Raw genomic sequence first — 21,595 nt, 5'->3', positions numbered from 1 at the left:
TTTGCTCTTTTGAACTTGAATTAAGTTTGTCTCCAAAATGCATTTTTGGGTTACATTTGTATGCATATCTAAATAAATTCTCTGTCCTCACAGGTGTTCCCTCCTGGTCCTTATGCCACTCCCCCTTTCTTTGGGGGGCATTTCACTAGCACCCCGCCCACTGCCCCACACCCAGGGGCAGGTTATAACCAGATGTCCCTGGGATCCTTCCTGCCAGGTAGGTGTGGCCTTCTCTCTCACAGCTTTATTTTTAGTTTCTTTTCTCTGTGTGGTCTACATTTATAAAGTCCGTTCATTGAAGTATAATACATGCAGTTTTATCACATCTGTATATCATTGGCAGCGTATTACAATGGTAAAGAGAGGATATAATTACCAAAGGCGCTCTAACATTAACAACTAAACTTAAATGTAAACCATTGCTCCTGAAGTGCAGAAAAATGCAAAAAAGGTCCTTTTCATATAGCAGATGTTTGGACCTTGTAGCTCAGGTCTGTGTGGTGCGATTTCAGCACATTCATTTTGAAAGGCCTGAAGTCACAGCGCATCGCTACAACCCTGCGATATGGAGCGGGCAAACACGCTGCGTTTTGAGACCTCCTTTTGGGTTGTCATTAACCTAATATTGACGCCCGCTGTAGGTCACAACTGTAGTGCTTCTGAACGCGGTGCTGAAAACACGCACAGAACGAAGTTTTCCCGCAACGTGTTCTGGTATGAAGCTGCTCTGCTTCTCAATCAGTAGGCACTGGAGATGTCAGTGACATCCGAAATTGGGAGCCGCTAGCCACGCAAAATGTTTGGCAGATGGTGGCTTTCAAAGGATTGATATTTCTCTGGTTTTTAGATTTTACTTTTGTTCAAACCTGACACTTTATGGTGGGTCAGAGGCCACCTGAAGTATGATGGTTGGTATTTGGTCTACTCTCTGCCCTCGTGCACTTAAAATGGAATTCCATGTTTAATTTTACTTTTAACTACTTCCATACCGGGCCATTTCTGGCACTCCCTCTTCTACGTGTAAAAATCTTTTTTTTTTTTTTGCTAGAAAATTACTCCGAACCCCCAAACATTATATATATATATATATATATATATATATATATATATATATATATATATATATATATATATATATATATATATATATATATATATATATATACATACATACACACTCTCAGGCTTTCCAGCAAAAACTGCAGTTTACATCTGCCGGTGTTCCGTGAGAATTACCTACCCGTGAGAAAAACCTACCCTCGTCACTTCCGGTGCACGGCAGTCTGTGTAACACGAGCAGTTACATTAAAACAGCTGCTGCACTATGAGTCATCTCCGCTCCTGTCCCGGTCACTTCCCTGCTCTCGGCTAGTAAATATAAAAGCGGCGGCGGCTGTATGAAAAGATAAATCACGGAGCCGCCAGCCGCTTTTATATTTACTAGCCAAGATCAGGGAAGTGACCGGGACAGGAGCGGAGATGACTCCTAGTGCAGCACAGCTGTTTTATGTCACCGCCGTGTTGGTAGGTTTTCCATTAGGTATCCGGGGCTGTGAGCATGCGTAGTGCTGCGCTGCTCAGCTGTTCCTGGCAGGAACTGACGTGGGTAGGTTTTTCTCACGGGGTAGGTAATTCTCACGTTACACCGGCGCCTGAAGTGACGTCATGACATCACTTCCGGCCTCTGAGGGTCATAGAGATGGCTGAGGGCCATCTGGTCCATGGCCAACTCTATAGTAAACAGCTGGTGGATTTATTCTCTGGCTCCCCAATCGGACGGGCGAGCCGGGAGAAGTACCAGAGGGAGGGGGTTGGCGTCCCCATCCCCTCCTGCCACCCATACAACCAATTAGGCTGCTAAACAGCTGCTATGATGGCTTTTACTTCACAAGGACTCACCTGTGGCTGCAGGTGTTCCATGAAAAAACCATACCCGTGAGAAAACCATACCCTCGTCACTTCCGGAGGGTATGGATTTCTCACGGTAGTTTAAGTTGCGGCGGTTACATTATAACAGCTCCTCTGCATCATGGCTCATGTCTGCTCCTTCCCCCTGTCACTTCCCTGATCTCGGTTAATAAATATAAAAGCGGATCACGGAGCACAGATCGCCGTCACTTACATTTTATACACCCGCCGCTGCTTTTATATTTATTAGGGGAGATCAGGGAAGTGACAGGGAGAGGAGATGATTGATGTTGCAGCAGAACTGTTTTAATGTACCCTCCGCAAGTATTAGTGCCGTTAACATATACCCTCCGAGCATGCGCACTTGTGAAATTCTTTCTTGTTCATTTACGTCTTCGGGGCTCTGAGCGTGCGCTCTGCTGCGCTGCTCTGCTGTTTCAGACCGGAAGTGACGAGGGGTATGGTTTTTTAACGTTACACAGGCATCATCCAGATATCTCCAGCGGCTGCAGGCATCATTCAGATATCTCCACTCAAAGTCCAGGACGTCATATGCATATGACGTCCTTGGGTGGGAAGTGGTTAAGTCCTTTTGCGCTGTAATATACTATAGTAGCATGATCTCTCATTAACACCTGAGCATTTTTCTGCTATTTTGCCAATGCCTGTCTATGCAGAATCCCATTCTTTCTAACTTTCCCTGTTCATACAGTGCCTTGAAAAAGTATTCATACCCCTTGAAATTTTCCACATTTTGTCATTTTACAACCAAAAACGTAAATGTCTTTTGGGGATTTTATGTGATAGACCAACACAAAGTGGCACATAATTGTGAAGTGGAAGGAAAATGATAAATGTTTTTTACATTTTTTTTTTTTTTTTTTACAAATATCTGAAAAGTGTGGCGTGCATTTGTATGTATTCAGCCCCCTTTATTCGAAGACCCCTAACTACAATTTAGTGCCACCAATTGCCTTCAGAAGTCACCTAATTAGTAATTAGAGTCCACCTGTGTGTAATTCAATCTCAGTATAAATACAGCTGTTCTGTGAAGCCCTCAGAGGTTTGTTAGAGAACCTTGGTGAACAAACGGCATTATGAAGGTCAAGGAACACACCAGACAGGTCAGAGAAAGTTATGGAGAAGCTTGTTACAAGTGATTGTAACTTTTTTATTTTTTTTTTTTTAAGAGACAAACCGGTCATCCTTACCTCCTCTGTGCAGTTGGTTTGCACAGAACAGCCTGGATTCCCCTCATTGCTGCTCCTAGCCCCTCCCTCCTTTTGAGTGCCCCCACAGCAAGCAGCCTGCTATGGGAGCACCCGAGCTGAGCTGCAGCTCCGTGTGTCCATTCAGACATGGAGCTGCCATTTGGCCCCACCCCCTCTCCTGATTGGCTAACTGACTTTGACAGCCCCGGGAGCCAATGGCCAATGTATCTCAGCCAATCAGGAGAGAGAGTCCCGGACGACCGAGGAACTCGTGGACATCATTGGACAGAGATGGGGCTCAGGTAAGTATTAGGGGGTGCTGGGGAGGCTGCTACACTCAGGTTTTTTTTATCTTCATGCATAGAATGCATGAAGATAAAAAAACCTCTGATTTTACAACTCCTTTAAAGCAGAGGTAGGTAAAAAAATAAGTCCCATTTTCCATGTAGGGGACACAGCAAACATGTGGAAGAAGGTGCTCTGGTCAGATGACACCAACTTTTTGGCCTAAAAGCAAAACGTTATGTGTGGCAGAAAACGAACACTGCACATCACCCTGAACACACCATCCCCTCCGTTTAACATGGTGGTGGCAGCATCATGTTGTGGGGATGTTTTTCTTCAGTAGGGACAGGGAAGCTGGTCAGAGTTGATGGGAAGATGGATGGAGCCAATTACAAGGGAATTTTAGAAGGAAAAACTGTTAATGTCTGCAAAAGACTTGAGTGGGGCGGAGGTTCACCTTTCAGCAGAACAACGACCCTAAACATACAGCCAGAGCTACAATGGAATGGTTTACATCAAAGCATATTCATCATGTGTTAGAATGGCCCAGTCAAAGTTCAGACCTAAATCCAATTGAGAATCTGTGGCAAGACTTGAAAATTGCTGTTCAGACGCTCTCCATCCAATCTGACAGAGCTTGAGATATTTTGCAAAGAAGAATGGGCAAAAATGTCCCTCTCTAGACGTACAAAGCTGGTAGAGACATCCCCAAAAATACTCTACAAAGTATTGATTCGGGGGCTAAATACAAATGCTCACCACACTTTTCAGATATTTGTTTGTAAAAAAAATGTGAAAACCATTTATCATTTTCCTTCCACTTCACAATTATGTGCCACTTTGTTTTTCGGTTTATCACATAAAATCCCAATAATATACATTTACGTTTTTGGTTGTAACATGACAAAATGTAGAAAACTTTTTCAAGGCACTGTACTTGTACGCTCAGTGGTCTTTACCCGACGTTTAAAAAAAAAAAAAAAAAAAAAGTGTAGTTAGGCATTTTGACACATAAAACAAAAAAGAAAAAAAAAAAATCCACGTTTTTAGTGTGCGTGTGATCCTAACAAAAATCAGTTGGCACAAAGTTTTCGATACCAAAACATAATATCAATCCAATAAGTGCAGCGCTGTAGATTATTGTACTGTAAATCTAAGTGATCGTAAAAAACAATCCTAGTAAACCGTCATACACAATACAATTTGTGAAAAGCAGTCCAAACAAATATCTATTCTCTGATAAACATAAGTAAAAACAAAAACACCCATGGCCCTCCTACTTGGTGAGTGGCCATAAGTGCTTGTGGGATTTATCCCAATTATACCCAAGGGGGAGAGGTAGTTCTCAGCTTTGTCCCAGTCTCCACTCCTATTATAAGGAAATATAACAACAAACCAAACCGCACAGTGCAGTAGGTTCAGTATTAAAAATTGTATTAAAATACAAGTTGTGCATTTATACTTTTTATTATACAGGATTTATAGAGCGCCAACCGTTTAGGCAGCGATTTACAACCTAAGGGCAGACAGTACAACTACAATATCATTTTTAATACAGTGGGAATCAGAGGGCCTTGCTCGTTGGAGCTTACAATCTAAGAGGAAGGGTCAAGGAGTGTCACCATTCTTCCTGAAGCACATTTGTGAGGTCAGGCGCTGATGTTGGACAAGAAGGCCTGGCTCGCAGTCTGCGTACTAATTTATCCCAAAGGTATTCTATACGGTTGAGGTCAGGACTCTGTGCAGGCCATTCAAGTTCCCCCACCCCAAACTCGCTCATCCATGTCTTTATGGACCTTGCTTTGTGCACTGGTCCAAATAATTTGGTGGAGGGGGGATTATGGTGTGGAGTTGTTTCTCAGGGGTTGGGTTGGCCCCTTAGTGTCAGTGAAGGGAACTCTTAAGGCGTCAGCATACCAAGATATTTCGGACAATTATCATGCCCCCAACTTTGTGGGAGGAGTTTGGGGATGGCCCCTTCCTGTTTCAACATGACTGCACACCAGTGCACAAAGCAAGGTCCATAAAGATATAGATAAATGGGTTTGGGGTGGAGGAACTTGACTGGCCTGCACAGAGTCCTGACCACATCCCGATACAACATGTTTCGGATGAATTAGAGCGCAGACTGCAAGCCAGACCTTCTCGTCCAACATCAGTGCCTGACCTCTACAAATGCTCTTCTGGAAGAATGGTCAAACATTCCCATAGACACTCCTAAACCTTGTGGACAGCCTTCCCAGAAGAGTTGAAGCTGTTATAGCTGCAAAGGGTGGGCCAACTCAATATTAAATCCTACGGACTAAGACTGGGATGCCATTAAAGTTTGTGTGTGTGTAAAGGCAGGAGTCCCAATACTTTTGAAAATATAGTGTATTTGAAAATCGATCAGTCCTGATGTACTGACAGCCTCTCATTTCTTGAGGCCCTAAAGTTCCAGGACAGTACAAATACCCCCCCAAATAACCTCTTTTTGGGAAGTAGACAATCCAAGGTATTTAGAGGCATGGCGTGTTTTTGGAAGTTGTCATTTTTTGTCACAATCTTTTGGAAAATGAACTAACTTCTTTTTTCACTAATAAAAAAAAAAAAAAAAGTGTGTGTATATATGTGTGTGTGTGTAATATAAATAAATAAATATACAGTAAAACCTTGGACTGCGAGCATAATTCGTTCCGGAAACATGCTTGTAATCCAAAGCACTCTTATATCAAAGCAAATTTCCCCATAAGAAATAATGGAAACTCAGATGATTCCTTCCACAACCATTTATTCATAAATTCTTCAGTTTATAGTCCATATAAAAAGATTATAGCATTGCGATAGGTTATATAACCATAAAATGTCCATCCACAAATAGCCGCTTCCACAAGGGGATTAGAAGCAAAATCCAGCAGGAGCTACAGAGTATCAAAGAGAAGAGAGGCGCCTCTAAGTGTAGCAATATGGTTACATTTAATGAAGGTTCAACATTTAGCAACTCACATGGTTGATGAATAAAACAGGCACATCTAAGTATGCAGGCATCCGGGGTAAAGCTGTCCACATAGACCATCTTCTGCACCGCCGGCTGCCAGTCTGTAATCCTGACCAGGAAGACCACCCTGCAGTAAAGAGATCTGAAAGCGAGGGGCAGCATGGAAGGGATCACGTAGATGGCGGTGCGGAGGACGGTCTATGTGGACAGCTTTAGCCTGGATGCCGGCATACTTAGATGTGCCTGTTCCAATCATCAACCATGTGAGTTGCTAAATGTTGTACCTTCATTAAATATTATTATTATTATTATTATTATACAGGATTTATATAGCGCCAACAGTTTGCGCAGCGCTTTACAATGTGAAGGAAGACAATACAGTTACAATACAGTTCAAAACAGGAGGAGCTAGAGGGCCCTGCTCGTTAGAGCTTACAATCTAGAAGGGAGGGTCAAGTGAAACAAAAGGCAATAACTGTGGGGGATGGGTTGATGGAGAAAAGTATAACCATATTGCTACACTTTTATACTCAGCTGTGACTTGAGGCTACTTGTATATCAAGACATCGCTTGTATATCAAGTCAAAATTTATTTGAAAATTTTGCTTGTCTTGCAAAGCGCTCTCAAACCAAGTTACTCTCAAACCAAGGTTTTACTGTGTATATATATATATATATATATATATGTATATATGTGTATGTGTGTATATATGTGTGTGTGTGTGTGTATGTGTATATATATATATATATATATATATATATATGTATGTATATATATATGTATGTATATATATGTATGTATATATATATATATATGTATGTATATATATATATATATATATATATATATATATATATATATATATATATATATATATATATATATATATATATATATATATATATATATAATTTTTTTACATGCTGTCACCAGAGCAGTACCGTGTTTATCTGTTTATCAGTTGACTGGTGTAGCGCGTTTTCTTTTTTTTCCCCCCACTGATTGCTTATTACAGTGTTTATCACTATTCTAAGCAATCATTTCTATTCATGTACCATTTATGTATTATTGTGATAGCTATGATTGGCTATAGCTATCACATGGTAGAGGTCTCTGTAATTGGTGATCACTGTGACCAATCAAAGATCACAGTTGTACACAATGAATGGCTATGAATGAAAGCCATTTTCTACTATTGGCACAGGATTGCTGTAACTGGTTACAGGGATCACATGATACGGGGACCAGCCCAGTACATCAATCTGTCTGAACACAGCGTTTGACAGATCTCACTTCTGCACGCCCCCTATGGGCGCACACGAAGGGTGCTCCAGGAGCACGTTCTGACATCCACCCAAGATTAGAAACTCCTGTCCAGCCATCATATTACAAAGGGCCGGGGCGGGAGTTGGTTAAACATGAAAGTCTACTTGTAAGATTACAAGTATTATGTGAAGTCAGGCATTTACCAGGTGACCCTTTGCCCTAGTGAAGGTAGCTTCCATACTTCTGACCAACTTTCATGACTTCTTCATGACCAACACCCTACCCTCTATGTGCAAAAAAGTAGTTAGGGAGCACTGTGTTTATATTGGTGATCATTTTGATCCTGGTCTTGCTATATTAAATTTCATTATTTTATTTTTTCTCCCTCTTCGATCCTTTAGCTTCAAATGGGCCACCGATCTTGGTGAAGAAAGAGCGAGAGATGGATTTGATGGAAAGGAAAGAAGGAAGAGCCGGGGAGGTGATTTGCATCGATGATTGATGCTCCTCCCCCCTAGTACCGACATCTGCCGAAGTCCGGGAGATTTTATTGAGCACTTGAGGGGAAGCCGCTCCGGATTAGGCCGTCCCTTGGAGACCAAGAAGAAAGAATTTTTTTGCCGTGATTCAGCCTGTCCGTTCCAATCAGGATCGCTTATGTTCAAATTCTCTAGGCTTGCACAGCGCCACGGTCTCTTGGGTGGTCCCGTTGTTTTTGGTGGGGTCATATCAGACTATAGACTTTTACCCTGCCCCCAAGGAGCAACCAAAATGGCCGAGGAAAAAAAACAGCTTTATCTCCCTCCCCCTTTTGCAAAGAGACACAGACAAGAGTAGAAAGTCTGTCCCTCCCCTCGTAGGGTGACACAGACAGCTGCGAGTAATGGGTCTGCCTGTCATGTGACTACACTCTGATGCCATATGAATGAGTGAAGATGATGCTTTATAAAGCCTTTTGTCAGTCTCTCTGTCCCTGTGTCCTCTCGCCTGACTGCTCTCCTTTGTTCTACTTTGCCGCCGATGTATACCATGTATATAACTCAATAGACACGCAACACATTGCTTTCCGTATAGCGCTGCCTGACTTGCAATGCCTAGTGTGGTTCTGTTTTTCTCATGGTGCGCTTTTGCCTCCTGATGTACATATAAATTATACTTTTTATTTCATTCCGTTGGAGAAAGAGCTGTCTTTTTTTTTTGTGTGTTGGGTGCTTTAACAACATATATACTGTTTTTATATTTAACCTCTTCTGGACCAGTCGCCGCCTTTTTGCTGCGGCGGTGCGGCCCTCCGGCGCAAACCGATGTAGACATACATCGGTTGCTTGCCTGCAGCTAGGGGGCGAGTGCACGCCGCTGGTGGCACACTCCCGCCCCCACTCTGCAGCGGGGAAGCCGATGCACTGGTCAGGCGGCTCAGATTCCTGCCTGACACCCGTGATCATTCCCCGCTGAGAGAGAAGAGCGATCAGCTGTTGTAAACACAGCTGACCGTCCTTCTCTCCGGAATGATCTATATAGAATGATCACAGAGCCACTGTGATCCTTCTATATAGGAACACAGGTCTCTCTGATCATTTCACAAGCCACACCCCCCCCCCCCCCCCCCAATTAGAATAACTCTCCTGGGCTCACATTTAACCCCTTGATCACCCACAATGTTAACCCCTTCCCTGCCAATGTCATTATTACAGTAACCGTGCACATTTTTAGCACTGATTACTGTAGTAATGTCACCGGTCCCCCCCCCCCCCCCAAAAATGTCAGTTAGGGCTCTTTCACACGGGCGATCCGATCAGATCTGCCTGTTGTTTTTTAGGGGGATCTGATCGGATCCTCCATGCAGCTCTATGGAGCAGCGGATGTCAGCGGAGACACCTCCGCTGACATCCGTGTCCAATCCTATCCATGAAATCTGGACGGATGGAAACCCTATTTTTCCATCCGTTCAGGGATTGGATGAGAGCAGACAGGCGGTCCGCTCTCATCCGATCCCCCATAGAGAGCAGCGGGAGCTGTGACACCTCCCTCTCCGCACTGCAAGCGGAGACGGAGCTGTCATCCGCCTGCTCAGCGGGGATTGGCGGATCGATCCCTGCTGAGCAGCACGGATCCGCCTACGGAGGCGGACCGTGTGAAAGAGTCCTTAGGGGTCCGATCTGTCCACCACAATGTCAGTCCCGCTAAAAATCGCAGATCGCCGCCATTACTAGTAAAAAAAAAAAAACAAAAAAAAAAAAATTACACAAATCTTTCCTGTAGTTAGTAGACAAAACTTTTGCGCAAACCAATCAAAATACTCTTAATGCAGTTTGTGTTATTTTTGGTAAAAAAAAAAAATGTAGCAGAAAACAAATTGGCCTAAAATGTTAAATTTTGATTTTTTACTTTTTTTTTTTTTTTTTTTTTTGGGAATGATATATAGCAGAAAGTGAAAAATATTTTCTTTTAATTTTTTTTTTTCCAGAATTGTCGCTCTTTTTTTGTTTATAGCGCAAAAAATAATCGCACAGGTGATCAAATACCACCAAAAGAAAGCTCTATTTGTGGGGAAAAAAAGGACATCAATTTTTTTTAGGTATAGTGTCGCACGACCGTGCAATTGTCCGTTAAAGTAACGCAGTGCCGAATTGCAAAATATGGCCTGGTCATTAAGGGGGCAAATCCTTCCGGTCCAGAAGTGGTTAAAAAAAAAAAAAAAAAAAAAGCAAAGCGGCTTTGCCATTTTGAACCAATTTCACACAACCTCACCAGATTTTATGCCAATCTGGCAAAGCTGCTTGCCGAGCGCAGGAGATTGTTCTTTCCACATGGGCGCCATTGCAAAGAACATGTCTTATTTTCTGAATGAATACAAAAGTGTTCTCTGAATGAGGTGGAGATCATCACCCCACCTCCCCACCTTGTTCAGTCAGAGAATGCTTTGCATTCATTGAGAAAATCCAAAGGGGTTGATTTACTAATACTGGAGAGACCAAAATCTGGTGCAGCTCTGCCTTGTAGCCAATCAGCTTCTAACTTCAACTTCAACCAAGCTTTAATAAAAAAAAAAAAAATGGAAGCTGATTGGTTTCTATGCAGAGCTTCAGCAGACTTTGCACTCCAGTTATAGGAAATCTACCCAAAGGTTCCCTGACTAGCAATTGTGGCAAGCAACCTCCTCACAATGCAGTAGGGCAGCATGAGACCCAGAAGCTATCAGAGACTACTACAGTGATTTCCATCTTCTACTGGGATCCCACAAGTATGGCATACAGTGCCTTGAAAAAGTATTCACACCCCTTGAAATTTTCCACACTTTTACATTTTTGGTTGTAACATGACCATGTATTTTATTGGTATTTTATGTGATAGACCGACACAAAGTTGCACAAAATTGTGGAAGAAAAACGATAAATGGTTTTCAAAATGTTTTATAAATAAATATGTGAAAAGTGTGGCATGCATTTGTATTCACCCCCCCGAGTCAATACTTTGTAAAACCACGCAATTAGAGCTGCAAGTCTTTTTGGGGATGTCTCTACCAGCTTTGCACATCTAGAGAGTGACATTTTTGCCCATTCTTCTATGCAAAATACCTCAAACTCTGTCCGATTGGATGGAGAGCGTCTGTAAAAAGCAATTTTCAAGTCTTGCCACAGATTCTCAATTGGATTTAGGTCTGAACTTTGACTGGGCCATTCTAACACATGAATATGCTTTGATCGAAACCATTCCATTGTAGCTCTGGCTCTAGGTTTAGGGTCGTTGTCCTTCTGGTAGGTGAACCTCCCTCCCCAGTCTCAAGTCTTTTGCAGGGTTTTCTTCTAAGATTGCCCTGTATTTGGCTCCATCCACCTTCCCATCAACTCTGATGAGCTTCTTGCTGAAGAAAAGCATCCCCACAACATGATGCTGCCACCACCATGTTTTATGGTGGAGATGGTGTGTTCAGGGTGATGTGCAGTGTTAGTTTTCCGCCACACATAGCGTTTTGCTTTTAGGCCAAAAAGGTTCAACATTTTAGTCTCATCTGACCAGAGCACCTTCCACATGTTTGCTGTGTCCCCCACATGGCTTCTCGCAAACAGGACTTCCTATGTCTTTCTTTCAACAATGGCTTTCTTCTTGCCACTCTTCAATAAAGGCCAGATTTGTGGAGTGCATGACTAATAGTTGTCCTGTGGACAGATTCTCCCACCTGAGCTGTGGATCTCTGCAGCTCCTCCAGAGTTACCATGGGCCTCTTGGCTGCTTCTCTGAATAATGCTCTCCTTGCCCAGCCTGTCAGTGGACGGCCATGTCTTCATAGGTTTGCAGTTGTGCCATACTTTTTCCATTTTCGGATGATGGATTGAACAGCACTCTGTGAGATGTTCAAAGTTTGGGATATTTTTTATAACCTAACCCTGCTTCAAACTTCTCCACAAAACTTCTCTATCCCTGACCTGTCTGGTGTGTTCCTTGGCCTTCATGAAGCTGTTGGTTCTAAAGGTTCTCTACCAAACTTCTGAGGGCTTCACAGAACAGCTGTATTTATACTGAGATTAAATTACACACAGGTGGACTCTATTTACTAATTTGGTGACTTCTGAAGGCAATTGGTTTCACTAGATTTTAGTTAGGGGTATCAGAGTAAAGGGGGTGAATACAAATGCACGCCACACTTTTCACATATTTATTTGTAAAACGTTTTGAAAACGATTTATCATTTTTCCTTCCACTTCACAAGTGTAAAACTAAAGCTTGGAGTGTCCCAAAGTGAAGGTGACAGTCTTCTGGGATGCCGTGGGGGTGCAGAAGTCTGTCAGTATCACTTTGTCCATTGATGGAACATTCCAAGCCGCCTTCCACTTTCTTCTTTTTTTTTAACCTGGCTACAGGGGTGCCAACTGATTGCCAACAGTCCATGAAAACTGTCTGGTGCGCATGTGCCATTTCCATCACTGAACATCTGGAAGAGTGGCTTTGGGGCAGGGATGACGTTTACTCTCGGTGTGGTTACTCCATCCGTTGCGGGCCATGAACTTTTAAAACTACCCTCAAACATTGTACTCAGATCAGCTTTGTGAACACTTCCCATGTATAGAAATAAGGAGGGGGGGGTGGTCTGTAGTCCTGCATTAGAGTAACAATGGTGCAGTGAGTGAGTGCTGTCACTCTAGGGCAGGATCACCATGTGAAAATAAGGGAAAGAAAAGCTTGGAAAAAAAGAAAAGAAACCAATGCATGCAACTCATCTGAAGCTGGGTGTGAAGTGTTTGAATTTTTTCTGGTTCCAATTGGCTCTGCGGGTGGCACTAGTGGCTGCCTGACACCCCATATCCGTCGTTTAAAGAAATCTAAGGAGCTAGGTTACATAGTTACATAGATAGTTACATAGTTAGTGAGGCCGAAAAAAGACACAAGTCCATCCGGTTCAACCTATGCGTGTGTGTTTGCCTTTAACCGTACATTGTATACCCCTGTATGTTGTGGTCTTTAAGGTGTCCATCCAATAGTTTTTTGAAACTATCAATGCTCCCCGCTGATACGACTGCTTGCGGAAGAGAATTCCACATCCTTACCGCTCTTACAGTGAAGAACCCCTTACGCACTTTAAGGTTAAACCGCCTTTCCTCTAGTTTTATTGAGTGGCCACGTGTCTTATTGTATTCCCTTACTCTAAATAGTTTGTTCCTTATGCTAGGGTCGCCAGTACAGTATTTGTACATTGATATCATATCCCCCCTCAAGCGTCTCTTCTCCAGAGAGAATAGGTTCAGTGCTTGTAGTCTTTCCTCATAGCCGATGTCCTCCATTCCCCTAATTATTTTTGTTGCCCTTCTCTGGACTTTCTCCAGTTCCAGCACATCCTTCCTGAGGACCGGTGCCCAGAACTGGACAGCATACTCCAGATGTGGCCGGACCAGAGTCTTGTAGAGTGGAAGAATAATCTCTTTATTTCTGGAGTGAATCCCCTTTTTTATACAACCCAGTATTCTGTTGGCTTTGCTTGCAGCGGCTTGGCATTGCATGCCACTTCCAAGCCTGTTGTCTACCAGTACCCCCAGGTCCCTTTCCATCCTAGACTCAGCCAGAGGTTCCCCCCCTAGTGAGTAGCTTGCTTTCTGGTTTCTGGCCCCCAAGTGCATTACTTTACATTTTTCTACATTAAATCTCATCTGCCATGTAGTTGCCCACCCCGTTATTTTGTTCAGGTCTGCTTGCAAGATTTCCACATCCTGCATAGAAGATATTGGCATGCCTAATTTAGTATCATCTGCAAATACTGAGATTGTACTAGATATCCCCTCCTCTAGATCATTTATGAATAAATTAAACAGGATTGGTCCCAGGACAGAACCCTGGGGGACCCCACTTTCCACACCCGCCCAATCCGAGTACTCCCCATTAATCACCACCCTCTGTACTCTCCCCTGGAGCCAGTTCTCTATCCAGGTACTCACCTTATGGTCCATACCTACCTTCCTTAGTTTGTACAGTAAGCGTTTGTGGGGAACGGTGTCAAAGGCCTTTGCAAAGTCCAGATACACCACATCCACAGGCTTACCTTTATCTAAGTGGCAGCTCACTTCATCGTAGAAGGTTAATAGATTGGTTTGGCATGAACGATTTTTCATGAATCCATGCTGATTACTACTTATAATACCGTTTTCATTACTAAAGTCTTGTATGTGGTCCCTTATCATCCCCTCCAAAATTTTGCAGACTACTGATGTTAGGCTGACCGGCCTATAGTTACCCGGGATATATCTCGGCCCCTTTTTAAATATTGGTACCACGTTGGCTTTTTTCCAATCAGCTGGCACCATACCTGTCTGTAAACTATCCTTAAAGATCAAGAATAATGGTCTGGCAATCACCTGACTGAGCTCATTTAGAACCCTTGGGTGCAAGCCATCCGGTCCCGGGGATTTATTTATGTTAAGTTTCTCTAGTTTAGCTCTAAGTCTATCCTCTGTTAGCCATGGCGGCACTTCCTGAGGTGTATTATTTAGTTCGGCCTTACAAGCGGGGTTCGTGTAGCCCCCCGATTCCTTTGTGAAGACTGAAGAAAAGAAATTATTTAACACTTCCGCCTTTTCTCTGTCCTCAGTGGCCATTTTTCCTTTATCATCTTTTATGGGGCCAATGTGTTCTGGCCTCGCTTTCTTACTGTTTATATACTTAAAGAATTTCTTGGGGTTCTTTTTACTCTCCTCCGCTATATGTCTCTCGTGTTCTATTTTAGCCGCCCTGATTTCATCTTTACATTTCTTATTACATTCTTTGTAATGCTTAAATGCTGCCAATGACCCCTCAGTCTTGTATTTTTTGAAGGCCTTTTCTTTAGCTCTAATATACATTTTTATGTTGGAGTTTAGCCACCCAGGGTTTAGTTTTGCTCTTTTAAATTTATTTCCCTGTGGAATGCACTGGCCCACCCCCTTGTTAAGTATGCTCTTGAAGCACTCCCATTTTTCCTTCGTGTTCTTTGTTCCCAGGGTTCTATCCCATTTGATATTTTCTAGCAGCGAGCGCAGTTTAGGGAAATTGGCTCTTTTGAAATTCAGTGTCCTTATATTACCCTTGTGTTTCCTATTACTGTAATTAATACTGAAACCAATTGACCTATGGTCACTGTTCCCTAAGTTGTCCCGTATTTCTATATCCGTGAGCAGGTCTGTATTGTTGGTAATCAGTAGGTCAAGTACCGCATTGTTTCTTGTCGGTGCATTCACCATCTGACCCATGAAATTGTCCTGCAAAACATTTAGGAACTGCCGAGCCTTGGCTGAATGCGCGGTTCCTTCTGCCCAGTCTATATCTGGATAATTAAAGTCCCCCATTATAATGACATTTCCCATCCTTGCTGCCAATCCTATCTGTAACATGAGGTCCACCTCACCCTCCTCCCTCTGGTTTGGGGGCCTATAGCATACGCCCAATATTACCTTCCCCACCGTGCCTTTCCTTTGAAGCTCTACCCATAGGGATTCTGCCTCGTCCATAGCTCCATTATTAATATCATCCCTCATATTTACCTGTATACTGTTCTTAATATACAAACATACCCCTCCCCCTTTTTTACCCTCTCTATCTCTGCGATAAAGGGAATACCCCTGAATGGTCGCCATCCAGTCATGAGAGCTGTCAAACCAAGTCTCAGTTATCCCCACAAAATCTAAGTCCTCCTCAAACATCAGCAGCTCCAGCTCTCCCATCTTGTTGGCCAGGCTTCTGGCATTGGTATATAAGCCTCGTAATTTTGATGTTTTTAGGCTGCTCTCTTGATTTTTCCCCGTACCCACCCTGGGTATAGGGGCTCCGAACACCCTACCGCTAATGCCCCCATTTCTGCCCTCTGAAACTTGCTTTCCACTGGCTAATTCTACATCTGTACCCTCCCCCCCATTCCCTAGTTTAAAAGCCCCTCTAACTTTTTGGCCATCCTCTCACCCAGTACGGCTGCACCCACCCCATTTAGGTGCAATCCGTCCCTACCAAAGAGCCGGTGACCGACTGAGAAGTCGGCCCAGTTCTCCAGGAACCCGAAACCCTCCTTACTACACCAGCTCCTCAGCCACTCGTTAACTTCCCTAATCTCCCGCTGCCTCTCTGGCGTGGCTCGAGGTACCGGTAGTATTTCGGAAAATACTACCTTGGAGGTCCTAGTCCTCAACTTTGCGCCTAAGTCCCTGAAATCGTTTAGGACTCTCCGTCTTCCTCTGCCTATGTCATTGGTACCCACGTGTACCATGACAGCTGGGTCTTCCCCAGCCCCACCCAATAATCTGTTCACCCGAGCCGTCTGGGCTGAGTGTCAGAATACAATAGCCCCAGTAGGAGTTTCATCCATTTGCTCTGTATAACGTAGATCGAAGGCTTGGTTAGGTTTTACAGGCTGAACTAAAAAAAAAAAAAAAAAAAGTCTGTGTGCGTGGCCAACTTAAATTGTTCATCTTCAAGAAGATTTTCCAAAAATCCCACTATGCAATTCTATATTATTTGATTCGGTGGTGTTACTAGAAACTTTAAGCCCCGATGCAAAAAAACATGAATGACCCATGGCCAGAGTCCTTCCCTCCAAGTCCAGTGGTGGAACACCATGGCACAGTCAAAAGTGCAACTTTGTGACCCTGGTATTTCTGCCACTGGTGTCCAGTAGTTAATTTATTTTTTTTTTTATTTTTACCATTTTTTATTTGTTTTAGGACCCCCTTTGGGGGTCCTTAGTAAGATTTTATGGGTCTAAACAGACCTCTGATTTTTCACCTATGAGACAGAGAAAGGAGATTGAGGACACAGCCTTCAATCTCAGCTGCACAGAATGAATGGACAGGGATAGCTCTAAAACACCCCAGATGGTGTCTACGTGGATGAAACGCGTTGGTTCGAGTCCTATCCTGTCTTCGCCATTGCGTCCTTCATGCTTTTTACAGAAAGATATCTTGAAAAGCGCTTTTTTTATCTGCTGAAATGTAAGTGTTCTGAATGTTTAATAAACCCCTTTATTGTGCGGTTTTACACTATGTGGAAGTTTTTTGTCTTCCCCCTTCTGGGTGTTATACTAATCCAGTGCTATAGAGAAGAAATGATCTATGCCTGACTGTGAAGTTGGTGGCCCCCTACTAAGCTGTTGAATTGAAGGTGGAGGTTGATTGTTACCTCAAATCGTTCAAGGAGCGCTTTGTGGAGAGTGGTGGGAAAACTCCCCTTTTACTCCTGTGTTTATACACCACTGACTGCACAGATCCATTAGGCATATGCCAATTGGGTCCACTTGTTACAGTAAGCCTCCTAATTTTTAGTGGTGGTGAAATTTTTCACAATGTTCACCTCTAGTTGTGGTTCTTGGAATAATCAATCATCCGTCTTGGATCACTATTTTGGCGATTTGTTTTAACACATCAGTGTGGACTTTTTCACAATTTTCCTTGTATGGATTGCACATTTTTTTATTACTATTTATGTGGATATGGGGCATTCACCATACTTTGTGGTTATAGGTATTAAGTTCAATCATATCACAATTTAAGTATGTTTGTTTCTTATTGTGTAGTGAGGGCTCCCGTGCTATCATTTTAATTTTGAAGAGAACAGCCGTCAAGCATCGATATACCGATTCCATAGCTACTAAAGTATAAAAAAAAAGATAGAAATGTGCTGCTGCGCTATGTAAATCCTCTCTGTGATACTGATTTTCAACAAATCGATCTCATACAGTGAAAATGATACAACTGGCAAATGGTGAGTCAAGTACAAAACAATAAAGAATAATAATAAAAAGAAAAAATATATAAGCATAGAAATGAAAACTTGATAATATCCATCTACTGTGCCCTGCCCCTGATACATAATAGTGCAATAGGTGAAACAATGAACAATACAGTGAACACATTAAAAAGTCCTTTTTACAAATATCTATAGTGTCCAAAACAAAGTCACTTCACCGTGTGATATATAAACCACTAGAACGTGAAATCAACAAAACAATTCTTTAATGAGATGACACTTTCATGCTCACAGGCCGCTCACCTTACGGCTGTAAGGTAACAGCATTTGAGTCTATGTGTCTTTAAGGTGTGGTTCATGTCTCCACTCCTTTCTGGGGGGTTTTGCTCTTTAAACTGGCTCCCCGGTGTATCTCCTCTGTATTCCTCCTGAGGTTCCTCCTCACAAAACTCTATATTATGTGCGGGTATAAAAAGGGGGCTCCATAGTGCATTATAGTTTTTAAAAATGTTTATTGGTAAAAAAACACTTAGGTACTCACATTTTACACGTGTCTTTGACGTAACGCGTAGGGGGGAGGCATACCGGATGTGACGATCTGACAATTTTTAAACATATATTTGTCCTTTGTGGTGCTGGCTGCTTTTTTTTTTTTCCCTGACAACGCGGTATTTTCTCTTTCATAGGAATAGCTCTGTACAGAGCTTCCTGCTCATTTATAAACTGAAGCATAGTAAACACAGTTTACTATGTTTTAGTTGCAAATGTATGTAGATAGCTTAAAGGTAATGTGTTACCATAATCCTGAAATAGATTTTGAAGCAAAAACCCCCTTCTTTTTGGGACTTTAGAGGTTACAATGGAAAATCTCTTGCAAGAGAGGATATTATGTTTAAAATAGTATAATTTATTTTGATTCAAGTATAGATAGTTGAAACATCATCATATCACCAGGTATTGCATACATTATTTAAACATATTGATTTCCATAAAAAATGATACAATGCAATCATCAGTACGTAATATACAAAATACTGTTGGAGGAGTGTTAGCAAAGTTCAACGCGTTTCGAAGTTGTCAAATACAAAAATCTTCCTCAGGGAATCTGCATTCACTCCTGAAAAGGCATAATTGAGTATAAATTATAAGTCCCACAGAGGACATACAAATATCAATACTAAAATGGTATTTACATCTATTCAAATCGAGAAAATATGCATCCGCGACCATTCTTCCTCAAGATGTTTCTTTGAAATATCTCACTCCCCCCCTCCCCCTCACCACCACCACCACCCCAAACTCCCCCCCCCTCCCCCCCAAAAAACCACCTTGATGGAATTTCCAGTCCAGTTAAGCCACGTACCTGCAAAAATAGCACCCCATGGGATTTCCCTCCTGGGGATGCACCTAATCTCCCAGATCCGAAAGCTAGAGTCAGGTGTATCAAATTGTGGATGTTTCTTAACCTGAAAATAGGGAGTATATCATGTGATCTTTGTTGAGGGACAGGTTAACAATTTGAGTTGCTAATTAGATAGGTGAGTCTAAAGCCCCGTACACACACGCAGATCGTCGTCATACAAATGTTCGTCTTTTCTCCCCGGGATGTCGGTGTCTGTTGAAAAGTGCAAAGACAGCACAAGGACAGCACAAGAATTTTGTCCGCAGACTTCAGCTGACTGCAGAAGTGATGTCATGTAATGGTTAACTTTCCCTGTGTTTTTAATTTTCTGAGCATGCCCAGTCTTGCAAATCTGCGGTCTGTCGGCTGATTTCTGTACTGACAGGCAAACAATTGTCCGTTCTGGTGTCCGCAGACAAAAATTTTCATGTTTGCAAGAAAGACTCTTGTCCGCGGATTGTGCGCAGACAGCTGTCGGAGGCACCATACTAACACGCGTACAATCGGCAGATCTTTCGTCCGCCGACGTTTGTATGACGACGATCTGCGTGTGTGTATGGGGCTTCAAGGTTCACCTGTTGCGATGAATTTCAATGGTATAAAAGAATATAATAATGATGATTCAAAGAGGTTGCCCTCAAGTTTAAGCATCTCCCGAGAGATTTTTAGATTATCAATCTGTTGTAGAAAAAATAAATCCATCAGCGTCGGGTAGATATAAGAAATAAATCTGATTTTCTTACCTTGCCATCCAGTCAGAAACAAGGAATTCCATATCAGCCTCTAATTATGTACTAACAAAGAACCTTGATCCTATATCAGGGTTTTAAGATGTTTTGTGCCCAACTGGGGCATGGATCCTATAGTTCCTCAGTTACCTAAAACATGCCAGAAGAGATATTTATGTATAACCCACATGCCTTCTGATGATAGTTATTTCAATGAAAATACCATTCATTAAATACAGTTTTGATTGTGATTACTTACAATCAAATTGCAGTGTTGTAGGAGTTACAGATATGTCGAAGGTAGCTATCTTAGTTATCTCCTTGAATAAATAAGCAAATAAACGATCCCCCTATGAATCAAAAAAGAAGAGGGGGGGGGGGGGGGAGAAGAAAAAGAGGGGAGAGAGAAAGAGCCCCTCTGTTAGGAACACCGATCTCTCTGATGAAAGAAAACAACTTGTCCCCCAGAAAGATCGAAGTACTCACTGTTATTTCCGGTCTTGGTTGCTTAAATGGACGATACCGTCCTGCCGTGGCTCGGAGAGATGACTCTCCTTGCTGACTCTCGGCGTCCCCTTATAAAGGCCAAATGACATGTAATCCCGCGGGAACTCCCGCGGGATACGTATTGACATCACTTCCGCCCCTGCAACGACAACACTTCCGCCCCTACTTCCCGCGGGAGATCCCACAAGATGGGCGATGACATTACTTCCGCCCCTACTTCTAATGGGCGTGAATACACTTCCGCCCAAAGTTCCTAATAGGAGATAACAGGCGTTTTTGTTTTAGTTGGTTGCCTAACTTTGACATGCTAATGAAGGGGGTGGTACGGTAGTTATGACGTTTTTTTTTTTTTTTTTATTAAAAAAAAAGGATTAAAAAAACTTCTCCAAGAACAGTGAGAGTATTTCTTACCTATTTAACCCCGTATTCGCCTGAAATATGACAATTCAATATATTATATATCAGCTATTTTGTTATATAACTCTGTGTGTTCAACATGACTAAAAATCATTTGGATAGCCTAATAAGGGGAAAAGAAATAAACGCCCCAGGCACAGGTAGTGCGTATACCCCCTAAAGAATTGGGGATTCAGAGGTGATATCACTGGAGCATTGCTGCATCCAGGTATAACCATTCTGAAAATGCTATACTCCCATGATGGTTAGGGGCTAATGGAGTTTAACCCCCCGGGAGAAGTCTTACCCGTACTGAGCTTTCTACTGGGTAGGAACCCTGAGAGGGAAAAACCCGGCATCTTTCGGGATGCACGGCCAGGAGTGCATATTTTACTGGAGGGCAAACCCTGGACAGTGGGGAAAGGGGGCAGGGAGGGAGATGAATGGGGAGAGGGAAAGGGGGGTTTAGTTTTATGTTTTAGTTATGAATGGACAGCGTCAGTAAATGGTAGGGATCACTGACTTTACGATCAAAAAAAGTAAGGGGCCGGTAAATTACACTTTTACCAGCCCCTTTCCTGCTCTCCATCCTGACAGATCCCCCACAGCAGCAGGTGGGAGAGGGAGAAGGAAGGAGGGAATGCGGCAGAGCTGCGGGGGACAAGGGAGGGGGCCAGGAGAAAGCACAGGGCCGTTGAAAGAGGGGCTGGAGAGCAC

At 42.8% G+C, this 21,595-nt stretch overlaps 1 protein-coding gene across 2 annotated transcripts in view; it reads left to right on the top strand.

The window, feature by feature from the left end:
• Positions 1-21,595, top strand: part of CHD3 (chromodomain helicase DNA binding protein 3) — a 407,921-nt gene that overhangs the window by 158,639 nt on the left and 227,687 nt on the right. For both annotated transcript variants that reach the window (XM_082254656.1, XM_082254655.1), the window contains exons 39-40: positions 94-217; positions 8,050-8,162. In XM_082254656.1, the coding sequence (XP_082110782.1) occupies positions 94-217; positions 8,050-8,150 (225 nt within the window). In that variant the 3' untranslated portion in view covers positions 8,151-8,162. The remainder of the gene's footprint in view (positions 1-93; positions 218-8,049; positions 8,163-21,595) is intronic.

This window comes from Pelophylax lessonae (assembly GCF_965119305.1).
Source record: "Pelophylax lessonae genome assembly, chromosome: 4".
NCBI classification, from domain to species: domain Eukaryota; kingdom Metazoa; phylum Chordata; class Amphibia; order Anura; family Ranidae; genus Pelophylax; species Pelophylax lessonae.
The sequence above is the reverse complement of the archived record's forward strand: the minus strand, read 5'-3'. Positions and strand labels throughout refer to the sequence as shown.